The sequence below is a fragment of the Corvus moneduloides genome, chromosome 18 (genome assembly GCF_009650955.1).
Source record: "Corvus moneduloides isolate bCorMon1 chromosome 18, bCorMon1.pri, whole genome shotgun sequence".
Lineage (NCBI taxonomy): Eukaryota > Metazoa > Chordata > Aves > Passeriformes > Corvidae > Corvus > Corvus moneduloides.
In genome coordinates this window covers 11,306,517-11,322,097 of record NC_045493.1, presented here as the reverse complement: position 1 = coordinate 11,322,097, position 15,581 = coordinate 11,306,517, and the positions used below count along the sequence as shown (strand labels likewise).

Sequence of the window (15,581 nt, the reverse complement as noted above, 5' to 3'; positions counted from 1 at the left end):
ACTCCTATAAAGGATTAAATATGATTGAAAGCCAGAGTATCTTTGATTCCAGTCCTGGTGGCTCTATTTTCTGATCAGCATGATCAGATCAGTCAACAAATAATATATAGGCATTTTCATAACTCCACGGAAACAGGAATTGCTGGATGCTCCAGGGAAATTCAGGATGCCCACATAACTACTGGCATCCTGGCCACAAGTATAAGGCTCGCTTTAGAATTAAAATTGTTCTCAATAACGTGGGAACACCAGTTGCAGTTGTTTCTCCCCCTTTTCAGATTTGTGAAGGGTCCAAGGTTGTTGAAGCTTTCTAAAGAGCTAAAGTGTTGTCCTTTAAGAACTGAATGTAAGGATCTCCTGACTGAAGAGATCCATTTTTCTATTCAATGGGATGTATTCACCCAAGTATGAAGATTTTGAGTACAAATTTTTTTTCCATCTGAATGATCTCTTCAATATGCACATCTGGCAATTCCTACACAGAACTGATGGTCACATCTGCTACAGAAAAGGCAGCTAATTGCTTTTTTTTTTAATCTCAGAAGTGCTGCTTCAAAAATCCCAGCACTTGCACTACTATTTTCTGTAGTTTCTTTTCTGTAAAGGCTGCAAGAAGTCTTTTCACTGCTAATGTACTTACTGGTTCCCTTCCCCAGGTCAGCCAGACTACCCAGCAGCAATAAAAGAAAAAGCTCTCCAAACCCATGTTATTTGGTGAGCTACACAAGACAAGCTTTCATCCAATTTTACATTATTTGTTCTACTCAACATGGGTAAAACAACAGAGAACTGTATTTAAATAAATTTAAAAAGAATCCTTTCTGCATTCTGGTTTTAACAAGATACTTAAATTAACAATGATGTTCATCTTGATGAGTGCTTCATTTCCCTGATAACTGAGAAACCAGTCTATTAATAAAGATGCAAATCATTCCAGCACTTATGTAAATACCAATAAAAGCTGAATTCTCACCTACGGCGAAGCAAAGCAGAAGGATTTTGTTCCTACTGAGTGATGAATTCTAAAGAAAGGGTAAATAAATGTTTATTCAGTCATGGGTGACAACTAAACACACGTTGTAAAAAACCTTATGTAACATCTCTGCTGCTGTACTTAACTGAAGTCTAGGAAGTGTCCAATTGCCACGCAGTAATTACCACGTTATTAAATCCATCCTGTTTTCAAGCTACTCCAGGAATCACGACCAATTCCTCCCTCTGACTCATCCCCTCCCACCCCCCAAAATGTAGCAATGACTCTGCACTGTATTCTTAGGAACAGCATCAATCTTCAGTGGCATTCACTTCCCAGGGGCAGCACAGCCATGGCACAGAATGAAGGTGCTACGGGGCTCCATGGCAACTACCAAGGCATTTGAAACACTGTAATTATATTGGAGCTTTTTCCTCCTCTTCGTTTTTCCTTTTTTTTTTTTTTTTACCCAGCTATGCTGCCTTACAGAGCTTGCAGTAAAATAATTATTTTTAGCAGCTACCACGTCTTTCAGATATCTTCTAGAATCTCGGCTATTTCTCTTTTCTTGACATTTTGAGTGCTGTGAATTGGGTTATAAAAATTTAAGAGTCAGAAATTCAGATCTTTTTAAGACACAACTTCCCACCTGACTGATACCCAGAATATTTTGCAGAAATTTGATTTTTTAGACATGCATGAGCATTTTAAAATATTTTTGGTGTTCCAAGTGCTGTAAATAAACACGACGACTATGCCACAGGAATCTGTGGGAAAATTTGAGTGATGCCTGCTCATGCTATACCCACCTCATTACAGATTTTATTACTCATTCATTTTAGTAAAATCTAATCTAGGTTATTATGCCACACCCATCACCATGGGAATGGGATTTAAAAGGACCCAAAATACTTTGCTATTCAGCTTTTCCTCAGGACCTAAGAGTATGATCTGATTGCAGTTTCAATATACAAAACCCATTTGAGTGGTTACAGCTGACAGATTAAAAACCTCACTAATTACAAGCATCTTCAGTGCAACAGTATGTAGCACTTGATAGAACAGTGAATTATAGATAAATGGCTAAGAGATGCAGATGAATGAATTCCTCATCATGAGAGAAGCAGCAGGGATAACTCCCCATCCCTAATTAACTGTGTGTCTTACAGCAGAGGTAAATACAGGAGGAGTTTTACTTACTGGTTGTTTTCTCAGAGCACTATCCACGATGACTGCCACCTCCAAGAGAAGATTTAAAAGAACAGTTTAAAAGATACCTCTGAGTGCCAGAATTTTGTATGGTTATCCTTATTTGAAATTAAATTACTTAAATTAAACCCAGAAATTAAACAGCCCCTGCCTGTTTTTCTGAGATCAAAACATAACAGAAAAGTATTATTTCAAGGAAAAAAAAAAAAGCATTACAGGAACATTTATAAAAGTTTCCTTTGCAATTTGAAAGGCAAAAGAATAACAAATGAAAGTATTTTAGTCACAACTGTTTTGCTTATCTGTTGTGACCAATTAATTAAGTGGAAGGGTGATGGAGGATGGACCATACAGAGCAGTAAAAGGTTCTAAGCACATAAAGGTGATTTTCATCTTGTGTACTCTTCTGCCTTGCTCAAAGAAACCACAAGCACTCCTTTAGTTTTGGCTGCATGTCCTACTCAAGCAGCAGCATTTCCTAAGAGCCATTAAAAAGCAGATCTTTAAGGTGTGGTGAGAGAACTGCGTGTTTCCAATATGAGCAGCCCAACACACCCAAAAGGTGTGCACCAGGAATCATCACCTCCTGCCCTGCATCCCTTTATCATCCACATGGGAATGACGCAGTACACCAAGGCTCCTGTAAACTGTCATTACTGGCTTTTAATTCCATGGAAGGAGGAAGAGGAAGAAGTACCAGACCTCCATATGCTTCTCAACAGAGCTTTCTTTAAACATGGGCAGAAGGTGGAAACAGCACATTATTTTGTTGTCCACTCCTGTTATAAAAATATTATTTCTCCTATAAACTAAGAAGAAAAAAGCCATTCCTTTTAGAACATATGATGAACATTTACCTTGACTTGCTTTCCAAATGCAACCAAATAAACTGAACTGGTAAATGCTGCAAAAAGATCTTTCAGCCTCTCAGAATTCACATATGAATGTGCTTTGGTTTTGCCTTCCTGTAAAGTTTAGGAAGAAAAAAAGAAAGAGAAGTAAATAAAGGTTTAAACTGCAAAAGGCCTGGGGTCCTCGTAGAAATTCAAATGCAGAGTGTGCTAGTATCGTGTATTTTAAAGATCTTTGGGCAATATGCACAAACTGCAAAGCTGAGAATTTTAAAGAATTAAGTTTGCTCTCTAACATTATCTTACCGACATTCCCCCTCACAAGTTTTTTGTTATATATTTGAAAATGCTTTGGTTTACTATGCATTACACTTGGCTGGGGAGACTTTTCCTGCATTTATGGAAGGACAAATGCTTTACCAGCTCCAAGGAATACATTACATCAACCTAGTGCTCCCTCTCTTGGCAACTGAACAATGTACAGTCACTTCAGCCACAGGTCCCTCCCGAGACAAGGAGAAAAAGGTGTTGGAACAATCAATCAGCAGGATTGTAACATTTCTAAGCATTCAGAAGAGGGCAGCTCTTCAGATTATGAAAACTGAATGATATGGCAAGAATTTTAACAGTTTCTTGATTAAGAAAACCTGAAGCCAACAGTTGTGGCCCTTCCTAAAATATTTAACTATATTCATCCTCATTTTGCTCACCTTGTTTTCCCAATTTTCTTCAGCAGCCGATTTTCAAAAACCAGCATTTTGCTGCTTCAGGACTCCAATTAAAAACTCTTTAGCTAAAAGCTCATTTATTAAACCTCTGTAGACAACCACGAACATGTATGTACAGCAAGTTTACATGAAGGACGATGCTACAAAAGATACAGTGGCAATTAAAACAGACCCACATAAATAATTTATAAAAATACTTGAAATGGTGAAAATAGCACTGTAATCCCCAATTATTTTCCTCCAATTGCCAAGACTTTCATGTGGGAAATCTAACATCAGACCTTTTTAAAAACATTCCGAATATATTAAACTTATCTACAGGATAATTAGCAAAATGTATAAAGTGTAGATTATTGTACAAAGGACAGATATTAAAAAAAATCACCAATCCACCTGAAACTCAAGGACAATAAAAATCTTAGCCAAAATAAAGAACACCAAACCACAAACTCTGCATTTTAGAGTCTCGAGTATTGGCAAATAAAATGCTCTTAACAAATCATCAGTCCTGTTATTCCTTAGTGGAAGCATGCAATTTGAGAAAATTCTACATTTTCTGACTGCGTCGCTACTCCTGGACAAGATCAAACCTGCACTGACTTCGATACTAAGGAAGAACAGGGCAGACCTGCATTTGTCAAGATTTTCTCTTTCCTGTAAGATGAAGGAGGTTATCTGAGTTTGTAAAACTGGGGGGGAAACAGAAGGGATTTGGACATAAGAAAACAAAAGACCAGTTAAGATTTAAGTCTTTTTCTTTTGCTGGTTTCTTGGGGAATTTTTTAACAGGCTTCTTATCCGTAGATAAACCCCAGTTGATTCTGCCATGTTTTCAAATTCAAATGGTGTGATGCCTGCAGCAAACTTGCTCATGTCAGGAACAAGTCCAGATTTTTTCACAGATGATCCAGTGCTTGTGGGCACTTTATTACCACCTGTGTTTTCCTCCTCATTAACCTCAGGGTTGGGAGCAGGCAGGGTATCATCCAGCAGGTCTTCAGAAACTGCATTATCAGGATTTTCCTTTAAGTCAAGCAAACTGTCCTCTAGATTTGGACTGGTTATAGAACATTCGTTTTCTGGGATCTGCTCACTGATGTCAGAAAACTCTGTTTCCACTGAGATCACTTTCTCAGGTGACCTGACTTCTGCAACAAGATCTGCTTCATTCCTGGCTGGCGATGAGGTAAGGGAATTCCCAGTTAAAGGTGTGTCAGCAGGAATATCAGAGTCACTGTTTGTGCTCTCTGCCTGCTCCAGCGCTGCCCAGATTAACCTCTGCTGCTCCTCCAGCTCTTCCAATGTCAGAGTATCCTCATCCATGACTGAGTCCACTATTTTGGGCAGAGGACTATCACTGGAAGGGTTTGGTGGTGGAGTAGTCCTAGGGAGGGGAGAGTGGGTGGGTGTGGAAGGCTGAGGAGGTGTGAGTGGGGGTGTTCCTCGTGGCACAGGCGGAGGAGTGGACATCGATGGAGACCCAGGTGGCAGCGGAGGTTGGAACTGAAAACTGTTGGGAGTTTGAGATCTCTGTGCCCCTTCCAGATCTAGAAAGAGATGAAAAGACACCTTTTATAACCTGAAATCTGACCAGGACAAGATTCAGAGTGCCAATGCTCTGATTAACTACCAGATTTATGTCTTCTCATCCTTGGTTTTCAGCTGAGACAGAACAAACTTTACGAAGGTTTTCATATCCACCAAAACTGTTTTTTGGGATTTTGACTCTGCCAGCCATACAAGGAAAAAAAATTACTCTTGAAGGTATTAAGAAGAAACTCATTTCACATTGAGACACAATGAAGGATTCCTCATAACGGACTTCAAAAGGAAAGCCAGAAGTTTCTCCAGCTATTCTAACATGTAAAAAACACTGAATCCTCCTCCTCTGAGTTTGCCATTTTTAAGAAGCTGTAAGCTTGCAAATTTATGTTATTTCATCCAAAGACTTAGGGATTTGGGGGTCTTCTCAACAGAAGTTTCTTTAGGATGCTCCTGAAGTAAAGACATCAGAATTTTTAACATAACATTGCAATTGCTCTGAGCACACCTGAAACTTCCTGTTTGCTACTGGAAGATATGAAAACCACTGTGACAATCACACCAAATGCCACTGCAGTAGGACACTGCTGGCCTCTGTCAGCTCTGACATTAAATACCACCAAAATGACTACTAACACACTGGCTTCTCCTTTTAACTCTCACATTTCAATTCAGAGCAAGTTATTTTGAAAATAAAAGTTGAACCTAGGGAAAAAAAATGCAGAATGACGATACCAGAGTCCAGGTCCATGTCAGCTGCTGCTGTCTCTGAATTGTCGTCTCTTGGTCGTTTGGAGTGATGAGACTTTGACTGAGGCGCAGCCCTTTTGTTGCTGGATTTTGGACTTGGCTGGAGAGAAAATATCCACAAAACAAAAAAGAATTAGTATTATAGTGTACAGGCTAACATTTCCAGCTTTAAGAATTAAGGCAATTTTGTAACTATACAATTATTTGGGGACTCAGTATGTAAATAGACATTGATGTTTGAGGGATGCCATGGCTATGGCAACCTAACAAGCTTCTCACTTATTAGGGGATTCTGGAACTTCTAGGTTGTGTAAATTCAAAGCAAACTTTTTTCCCAATATAAATCATTGCACAACTGGGATCTGCTAACATTAAGTGAAATAATGGAATTCATTTTAAACACAAAGCCATCTTCTGTTAAAACAGAAGCCAGATCAGTATTTCACCCCCATTAGTGTCAATAAAAAGTCTGTCGCCTTGTGCAGAAAGAAGATACAAGCAAGAGATCATCATGACCTACACTAAAAGACAACATTGGTTTTTTTAATAACAAGGAGATATATTCACCTCCTGGTAATTAGAAAGGTAGTGAGCAAAAACATCCTTCTGTTGAGATGGTTGCATGGGGATGGAACCAAACATCTGCCATTCCTACAGCAAAAAGAAAAAAAAAAGAGAAATAATGTTGCATATGGTTGGTTAATAACAGAACTTTGGTTAATAACACTGAATGAATAAACACATTTGGAGGCCACTAAATGGGCAAATGTAAAGGTGTAAATGCACAAGTGCTTCTTTTTAATGCACAGGCATTAAGATCAGTGATGGAATTCACTGACAGCAGGTTAAAATGCTTTTGAAGATAAAAGCGCAGCACCCCCATTTCCTGTGTGCTCTGTGCTTAAGCGGGCACGCAAGATGTGGGCCTTCTGACTTGTTTAATTCTAGTTGTTACAAAGCTTTGCAGAAGTTGCTCACTGACTGAGCTGATGTCATTTTTTGTGATCAAAATTATATTTATGGAAACACCCACAGGGATTTTCACAGTCCAAGAACATTCAGAAAATTTACACGTATGGAAAAAACAGCCATTCATGCATGAGGTTTCGTGTTTAAAAAACAGCAAACTGTCCTGTTGGTCTCATGGAAATAATCCCCACAGCAGCACTGTCAGACTCTAGCACAAGAACTATAACAAGTATCAGTCAGATGGATGTCACGTTAATTACAACCCCCAGCCTCAAACCAAGGGCGTAAAAAGAAGAGACTGTTGAAAGGAAATTGCCAGATGCAGAATACAAAACATTTAACTCTTTGCTAAAAGCAATTACTGTCATTCAGCATGTGGTTTAGAAGACAGAAAACAGCTACTCACATCTGGGATCCCACTGGGAGTGGATATATTAAAGCCTGGATAATTTACCAACTTTGACACATCGTAAGTGATACGTTTGGGTTGAGGAGAGCCCTCATCTTCTTCAACATCACCTATAATGGAATATAATTGTTATTGATGTTAATTAAGAACACCACTGAAAACATCCACAGGATTTAAGAACAGGGGTTTGGAATCTAAGTATTGATACAAGGTTTTGAAATCCACAGAGGCAGTAAGAGTGACCAAATCCATCAGATACAGGCATGAAGCCTCCCCAGAAACCAGCTGGATATTTCTACACAACTGCTCTTCAGGTACCATTACCACCCTCAGAATTTGTCATCAGGACTGTTCTGAGATGCAGCATAAATGTTGGTCATTAGCAAAAAGCTGGTAAATTACTTAAGTTGGGTTTCAAGAAATGTGTTGTTTGCTTGCTGGTGGTTTTGTTCCTGTATAAGAGTAAGTTACAGAATATTACGGCTTCTTTCATAAAACGTTAAGAGGAAAAGGGAGAGGAAATTGGACAAAAAGAGATTTGCAAGTCTTGCAGTTTCACCCAACTCCAGGTTTTAACAGTGAAACCCCACTGACAGTCTCCATCTTTGTAATCCAATCATTATGGAATTTGTTTCATTGTTACACCATAGCTGATAAAAAGGTGTATTTTTACAGGAATAAAAGACTTGATACGCAACATTCTCTGCAACTCTTCCACGAGGAAGATGAAGGTTTACAAACCAGTTACTTTTTTGTCTCCTGAAGAGGGTGCAGCCAGTCCACAGCCTCATACTAAAACTGCATTGCAGCCCCATATTCCTCACCTTTCCCATCATACAGAGCCAGTCCTGAGTGCTCCATTTCAGCCTCCTTGAGCCAGCCCGGGGGGTACCCCAGCTGCCGCATGCGGTAAATGAACGGCGGCAGGCTCTTGTCTGTCACACCGAGGGCATCCTGAAGGACCTCACTAAGTCGAGAAAACAAACAGAAAACAAAATGTCATCCAGAAAAATCCCTAACTGGTGACAAAACGTTGTGAACATTCTGTGGAGTTTTCAGCTGTCAAGGTAAAACAGCTGAGTTTTAGCTCAAACTGTGTTGCATTTGAATCCCAGATATAACAACTCTAGATCAAAACCAGCTCTGATATGAAATACAACTTTTTGCCTTTCTGATATGCTTAAACCCTTTATTAGATTTAATTCTACACCAAGAATAACCTACTTGACCTGCTACTTCTGACTCATGGCCTTGACTGTAGCTATCAACAGGAAAGGTGGAACTTGACACTGAATTTACTAGTGATTTTTTTGGAGACTGCCACACAATACTGTGATTTCTTTAAATGTTTTGAATAGAGAGGAAAAGACACTCAAAGCTCAAAATTTGCAGACTTTTGAATATATTTTTAGTAGGAACATCATAAATCTGCAATTTGAGATGTCAAAGAGTAATACTTATCTCCCTGCATTAGGGAAAGAGTAGGACTATTCAGCTAGCAGTGAATTTTCATTTGAAAAGTATCTCTGCAATTTATTAAATAAAATTCTATTTAGCAAATTCGAACATAATACACTCATAATTAAGAGCAACAGGTGGACTTAATAAACTCTGGCAATTAACATCTGGCACTCCAAAGGTAGAAGAGGTATTCCAGAAAAGCAGTGCAACAGCAAATGGAAAGAAAAGAGATACCTAATTACTCCTGGCTTAAATTTTCCAAACCTCTCTTCTACTTCTTCTGCATGGTAACGCTGCTGAAAATTCTGATTGCTCGAATCACCACAAGCTTCCAAAAACTCCTTTCTCTTCTCATTTATACGAGCTGCATTTCGTGGCTTAAAGATAATACAATTGGGAAGTTTAGAGTTGGACAACTTACAATTTATGCACTCCTTCACCCAACATAAAGCTTGGAGAGCAGCAGTCTTTGGAATACTGGTGACTTTACCTTTGGACAGTCTTTCATTTGATGGTCTTCAGAACCACAATTGAAACAATGAGGTTTGGGCCTGCTTGAAAAATGCACAAATTAAACCTGAAAACAACTTTACAGTGTTAAATACATTTAATTATTTTCATTCTTGAAAGATTTTAAGGTTTAGACTTGAGAAAGACAAAAACAAAATCATTCACTGCTGATGTCATGTGCTGTCTTCCGCTTCTCTTAAACTTTTGTCAGTCCTTAAATAGAGGAACAGAGTACTGCTGATTTCACAGTGCTAAGAAAAACATGGGAAATGAGGAAAGGGCAGAGGGAAATAGGAAATGGTATCATCAGAGGTCTAGTCCTTTTCACAATACTGGGAATCAGTCACCAGTAGAAACAAACAGCAGAGCAGGACCATTCCTTTGGAAACTCCTGGCCCACAGTTTCAAGGAATGAATTTTGTGAAACTGCACTGAAAACCCGGAATGGAACTGCAGCTGGCTTCAACTTAAATCTTCCTTGTAAATTCACACCGTGGCAGGAAACATTTGCAATATTACTGGGGTGAAAAAACCAAGATTTCAGAGGAAAACTTATTTTCTGAACATTCATTTTTACTGAATTAGGACGGGAACCAGAAGTGGAGACAAAAGTGTGGCACAAGAACGTGTGTCCAAGGTAACTCCAGCTGGAAACTGAATTCCCTTCACTTCTGACCTCCCATAAAAACGACACCCAAAAACTACACTGATCAACTCTCAGATCAGTCTGTCTTAAAAATCTATCAAGTAAGTCAGACAGGAGCTGTTCTACAAAACAGTAACCATGACACAACACCAGTGCCAAGGATGACAAACCAATCACTAAAAAGACAAGAAACAGAAGAATGAAGTATAAAAATTCAGAAACTTTTCACACACTGACTTTGGGCCCTTCCTAAAGAAAGTCAATAAAAGAACAGACCCACTGACTGCAAAGCTCAGCTCTGGTTTATTTAATTTAAAGTATGTCCAAGGGTTTATCAATTGGGCAATAATCACAGAGTGCATCTGAACTTTTCAGCTCAAAACTTTATATTTAGGAATAATACAAACCTTTTGGGTTTTACTTGTATTTCTTGTCCATCTAGGGAGAGAATCTGGCTGAAAACTTGCTGATATCTTTAGATTTCAATAAGGAACTGCTACTGGATGAAGCAAAATTTCAATTTTGTTTAAAATATCAATGAAAACTTAACAGTGCTTTGAGTAGAACACTGACTCATCTGCATTAAGTTACAAATGGGTCCTTGATATGAAATCCAGAGTATAAACTACAAAATGATATCTACTATAAACTATTTGCTAAGATGAGCTTATGATGTTTCCTCCTAAATTTCTACCCAATGCTTTATCAGCACTTGCTAAAACTACAACCCTCTTGTTTACAGGCAGAAATTTCCATTAATAATTCTGAAATGCTTCACAGCAATGCAATCTTACTAAACCACATTTTGATAGAGTTTCAAAACAACAGGGTCACTGAGAGCAGTACCTGGGTCATTTAGAAGCCAGTGCCTGATGAACCATTTCACTCAGAATCAGTTCAGCCACACTTAACTTGGCATTTTAGGAGAAATTCCCATTAGGCATCTACCTCCTTCATCCAGAGGTTGGGAGATTGTAAATTTGCAATTTATGTTCAGATACAAGTAATTTTTTAATGTATGACATTTTTAGTGTATGACATGACCTTGATTACAAGCTAAAGAACTGGATATTGCAGAAATGAACTCTGAAACGGGTTCTTGTCCTGAGTCTTTCCAGGACAGAAGCAATACTGGAAAACTGGGGAGATGATGTTACTTGAGAAATGTCCTGTCCAATTTCTTTTATCATGGAAGACTTCAATATTAAAAAACATTTCAACATTTTCCAACTTTTTTCAGCATTTCCCTAAATTCTACTTTTCAAACATTGGCTTTAATAAACAGTAAAGAAGCAACTTTAAAATGGATGCATGTTTAAGAGCATTCCATAATTAAATTTTAATAAAAGACTTTCCCTCTGGCTCCCACATTTGGAAAAAAGCATTTTACAGCATGTTTGAGTTTACCCTTTTCTTCTCCCAGAGAGTGGATTTTACAGAGGGAGAACACTTATTCAATCAGCAACGAGCTGTCATTCCAAACCTGGTTAGGGACTGGCCCAGGAAGTTCCTAAATTCACAAGATGTATTTATGGGGATAAGGCACACACCCTCAGGATAGCAATCAGCAAGTCAATTATATCAAAATACTTATTTGTTTTGAGTAAAAAAGTCATTAATGACTCATTAAAGCATCCCATCTCTAATGATTAATATGGTTTTGACAGAAACACACAGTCCACTGAAGAGAATTTGAGTTCAATTTACCCACTGGAATACTTTGGATTTGACAAACGGAAAAAGAAACGTGTTTTAGCAAACAGGATACTTAGGTATTTCCCATCCTTCTGTCAGCTGTGGATTCTCATTTAAAATAGGCTGTCCCAGTTTATCGAGACAAAAATTGGTAAAATACAGAACACTTCCTACAACCTGCAGAAAAAAAGTCAGAGAATTGTCAGAAATGTGTCAGTATTTAGGTGAGATTGGTAGCATTTCTATAAATTTACACTGCTTGAAATACTTCCAGGTTTTTTTCCCCATTCTCTAAGAATTTACAATTAATACAAGCCCACACCTGTACATGTAAGATTTTTTTTGCACTGATGTAGCCAAAACATGCTGAATTTAAATTTCATTTATCAGTGTAACAGCAGTTAACAGATCTTATTTTAATGGCAGTGTACACTGAATGTGGAGAATGAAGAGTCAGACCTACCATGGAAGAGCACAGTCAAAAACTTACACTAAAAGCTTCTTTCACTTTTTTAGAACTCGAGCTGGCTCCTTTACAGTCCTCTTCCAGAACAACACTGGAGGGCTGACAGGGAAAGCAAAAATAAAAATAATTAATTTAAATCAATGGAGCTCCTGAATTAGTGATGTAAAAGGCATGAGAATGTGGGGATCAGCTTCTGTCCTTTTACCAACAGTAGGATGGAGATGTCCACATTAGTCATGAAGCCTTCCACAGCCCAAAGCATGACACAGCCCCTTTCTAATGGTTTCTTTGATGAGAAATACACTGCATAGTAACATTTTCATTCTCACCAAAAAAGCTAAGGGAAAGATGGAGAGAAATGTGCTATTCCACCCTTTTACTCAAAAGTGAAGGTTGAGTAAGAATCAAAATTCTAAACTAGGAGGAGAAAGTGTAAATTTTTAGGTTCTGTTGTTCAGCTGTTTTCTTACATATACTCAAAGTTGGGCCAAATGAAGAAGAGGATGCATTAAGCTCTCTTAATTATTTAAACCAACTTATTAATTTTCTTTCACTGAAATTTCACTAGGGACAATTTTCAAGAAGCATTTTCATGGGCAGAAAGGATCTTTTCTTTGCCCTGGGCTCTATTTTTTGGAACAAGTGGACATACATCTGTTTGACAACTACTTGATTTGATTTTTGTTACATTTAACAGTGCAGTACTTCGATATTCCCATTACAGAGATGGAGGAGAAGAAGCATCTCGTGACAGTTTGAGCTTTAAAGTACCTGTGGCTTAGCATTCAAGTGTGATTTTTCTTGTTCACTTCTCTTCTGCTCTTCATATTTTTGAACTAAACTACAAATAAAATCTTCAATTTCTTGATGATACCGCCTGGGATGGAACAAAGTACAGAGAGATGAAGTATGAGCATGGCTGAAACAAAGGGCAGATGTCTCTTTTCTTAAGCATTTAACATTTACTAAATAACTTAGAAAAGGGGAAAATCCAATTGTTTTTTGTCCCACTCTCAACCCCCACCAACACAAATGCAATCTGATATTAGAGAGCACCTGAGTGTGGGAAAAAATCAACTCCAAGGCAGGGAAAGATTAATTTCTTATATTTTACCCACAATATTCCTGAAATTCAAACTGGTCTTCAGACCCACTCCAAGCTCCTGGAAGTCACCCTTCATTTTGTGATAAAACCAGATATTGCTAATGAAAGCAACAGAACTCCTGTCATACTGCCCATTATCCTTTCTCCCCTTCAAGCTTCAGTAGTTTATGTTACTGAATAAAATCTATATCCACCCTTTGGGCACAACACTGTTATTTCCAAAGAAACAAAAAAGCCTCTGTTTCCTGTCAGGATTGTTTTTACCTGAAAATACTTACTTAGTAATGACATTGTTCATAAATAAAATCTGCAACAGAGGTCCATCAACTTTGGGGTTTTCCACTGAGATTCCACTAGAACAGCACAGAACACAGACAATGGGTATAGTAAATATTCCCCACCAGTTTTATCACACAGCTGATAGCTGAGTCTGGACCTCACAGAGAGGAAGGTTTGGTCAATACAAAATCTGTCCTTTTAAGAAGTTCCTATCCTATTTCCTTAAACAGAAACTATCCTCTTGAGCAAAGCAGGTTGGTTGGTGTGAGGTGGAAGGAGAACAAAACACCCCCACACTGCAGAAATACTTAATTCTGCATGAACAGAATTCTCTTCCTGCTCTTCTAACTTCAGTAAATTTATACAATCTTCTAACTAAGATTTATTCACACATTTGAGTGTAATTTTCCCTCACTGCTGAACTTTACGTTAAAACTGCTTCCCTGAAGACCAGGTGAGTTTCATAAAACAGATTCACACAAACAGAGTTACAGCAATACCAACCAAGTTCCTGCTATTCAATTCCAAAAGACTTTTCAGGAACTGGAATGGCATTTTAGAAGCCCAACACCTGAGCAGGGATTAGGACATTGAAACAAGATGTGGCAGATTGTTACCTCAGCCAGCTTTTATCTTAGATAAACTCTATATATACACATATAAATAAATATATTCTCTCTATATAAATCATACAGTGTTTTAAGTCAACATGAACATACCTAGGACGAGTCAGAATTCTCAGCTTCCTTTTAAGTTCCTGATGTTAACTTATTGTTAAGGAATACGATTTCCTTTGGAAGACACAAACCCACACCCAAAGCAAACAAGAAAACACCGAGCAAGAATTTCACAGAACAACAAACAGAGCTTCAGCTCCTCCCTTTCACTGCACAGGGGATTATTTACAAATCCACCTGTTGCTGAAGAAACACAATAAAATGAAAACAAACAAATGAAAAAGAGGACTAGCTGTGACAATCCAGATAGTGCCATGCACTACATGCAATAGTTGTATTAACAGATTTATAATATTTTATTTTAAAAATATATACGACCATCAACAAAAGAAAGGTAACAGTAGTACACACGTACTTGTAAATGGGAAATAAACTATAACACATTTCAGATTCCATTCTGCTGCAGCAGCAAACCTAAAAACCCTCCAGGGAACCTGTCCCAATTCAACAATTTGAAATTATTTGTAGCTGCGTTAAAATGGATTGTCAAAGTGAACGCACAGGCGTTTGTTTTCCCTGGAAAGGCAAGAACGCAGCAATTCAGTTTCAGAGAGCCGTTCCAATAGCCATCTCCGCATCCCAGGACGGAGCCGCCTCCTGAGGTGGGGCTGGCACGCGCCCGGCCGCTCGGAGAATAAAAGTTTCTATGGAAAAGCGCTCTAAGGAAGCCTGGGAGCACCAGACTCGGCTCCCCCTCCCCACCCAGCTCAGTACTCTCCCCCTTCGGAACGCGCCCGGGCTCCGGCGGAGACCAAGGGTTCTTTCCCACAGAGCCCCGGGCAGGAGCCGGAGCCCCCCGGGAGGGCCGGGACGGGCTGGCCCGGAAGGGAACCGGCGGCAGCGGCGCGCCCGCCTTCCCCCGCCCCGGCGCGGGCCCTGCCTCTACCGCCAGGATATTCTCCGCCCGCAGCCGCTGCACCGTCTCGTCACGGTCGCGCAGCCGCTCGTAGAGCTGCAGCAGCGGGTCCGGCTCTTCCAGGGCGGGCGGCGAGGGCGGCCCGGGCTCGCCCTCCAGCTGCCCGAAGAGCTCGCGGTCCCCGAAGTCCACCTCCGCCGCCATCTTGGCCGCCGCAGGAAGGGCGGGGCGGGGGCAAAGGGCGGCGGGAAGCGCGGGACGACGCTCGCCGCGGACTACAGCTCCCAACGTGCATCGGGGCGGCGAGCCACCCAGCGGCTGGTGCCTGGGCGCGATGCACGCTGGGAGGTGTAGGCGGCGCGGCAGCATTTGCCGTACTCACAAATGGAGGACGC

At 39.7% G+C, this 15,581-nt stretch overlaps 1 protein-coding gene across 2 annotated transcripts; it reads right to left on the bottom strand.

Moving 5' to 3' along the window:
• Positions 1-3,806: 3,806 nt before the first annotated feature.
• Positions 3,807-15,421, bottom strand: ZCCHC8 (zinc finger CCHC-type containing 8). Of its 2 annotated transcripts, XM_032128068.1 has the most exons (14): positions 15,228-15,421; positions 14,313-14,355; positions 13,593-13,667; positions 12,981-13,086; positions 12,234-12,308; positions 11,817-11,920; positions 10,456-10,521; positions 9,383-9,443; positions 9,127-9,269; positions 8,256-8,398; positions 7,429-7,541; positions 6,621-6,704; positions 6,039-6,153; positions 3,807-5,308 (listed from the first exon to the last, which is right to left on the bottom strand). In XM_032128068.1, exons 1-14 carry the CDS (start codon positions 15,388-15,390, stop codon positions 4,506-4,508), a joined length of 2,094 nt encoding a protein of 697 aa, XP_031983959.1. In that variant the 5' UTR covers positions 15,391-15,421; the 3' UTR covers positions 3,807-4,505. The 2 variants fall into 2 exon arrangements, with proteins under 2 accessions (XP_031983959.1, XP_031983960.1); XM_032128069.1 differs by lacking the exons at positions 10,456-10,521; positions 11,817-11,920; positions 12,981-13,086; ... (1 more) ...; positions 14,313-14,355; positions 15,228-15,421 and having other exon boundaries at positions 12,234-12,262.
• Between the last annotated feature and the right edge of the window lie 160 nt (positions 15,422-15,581).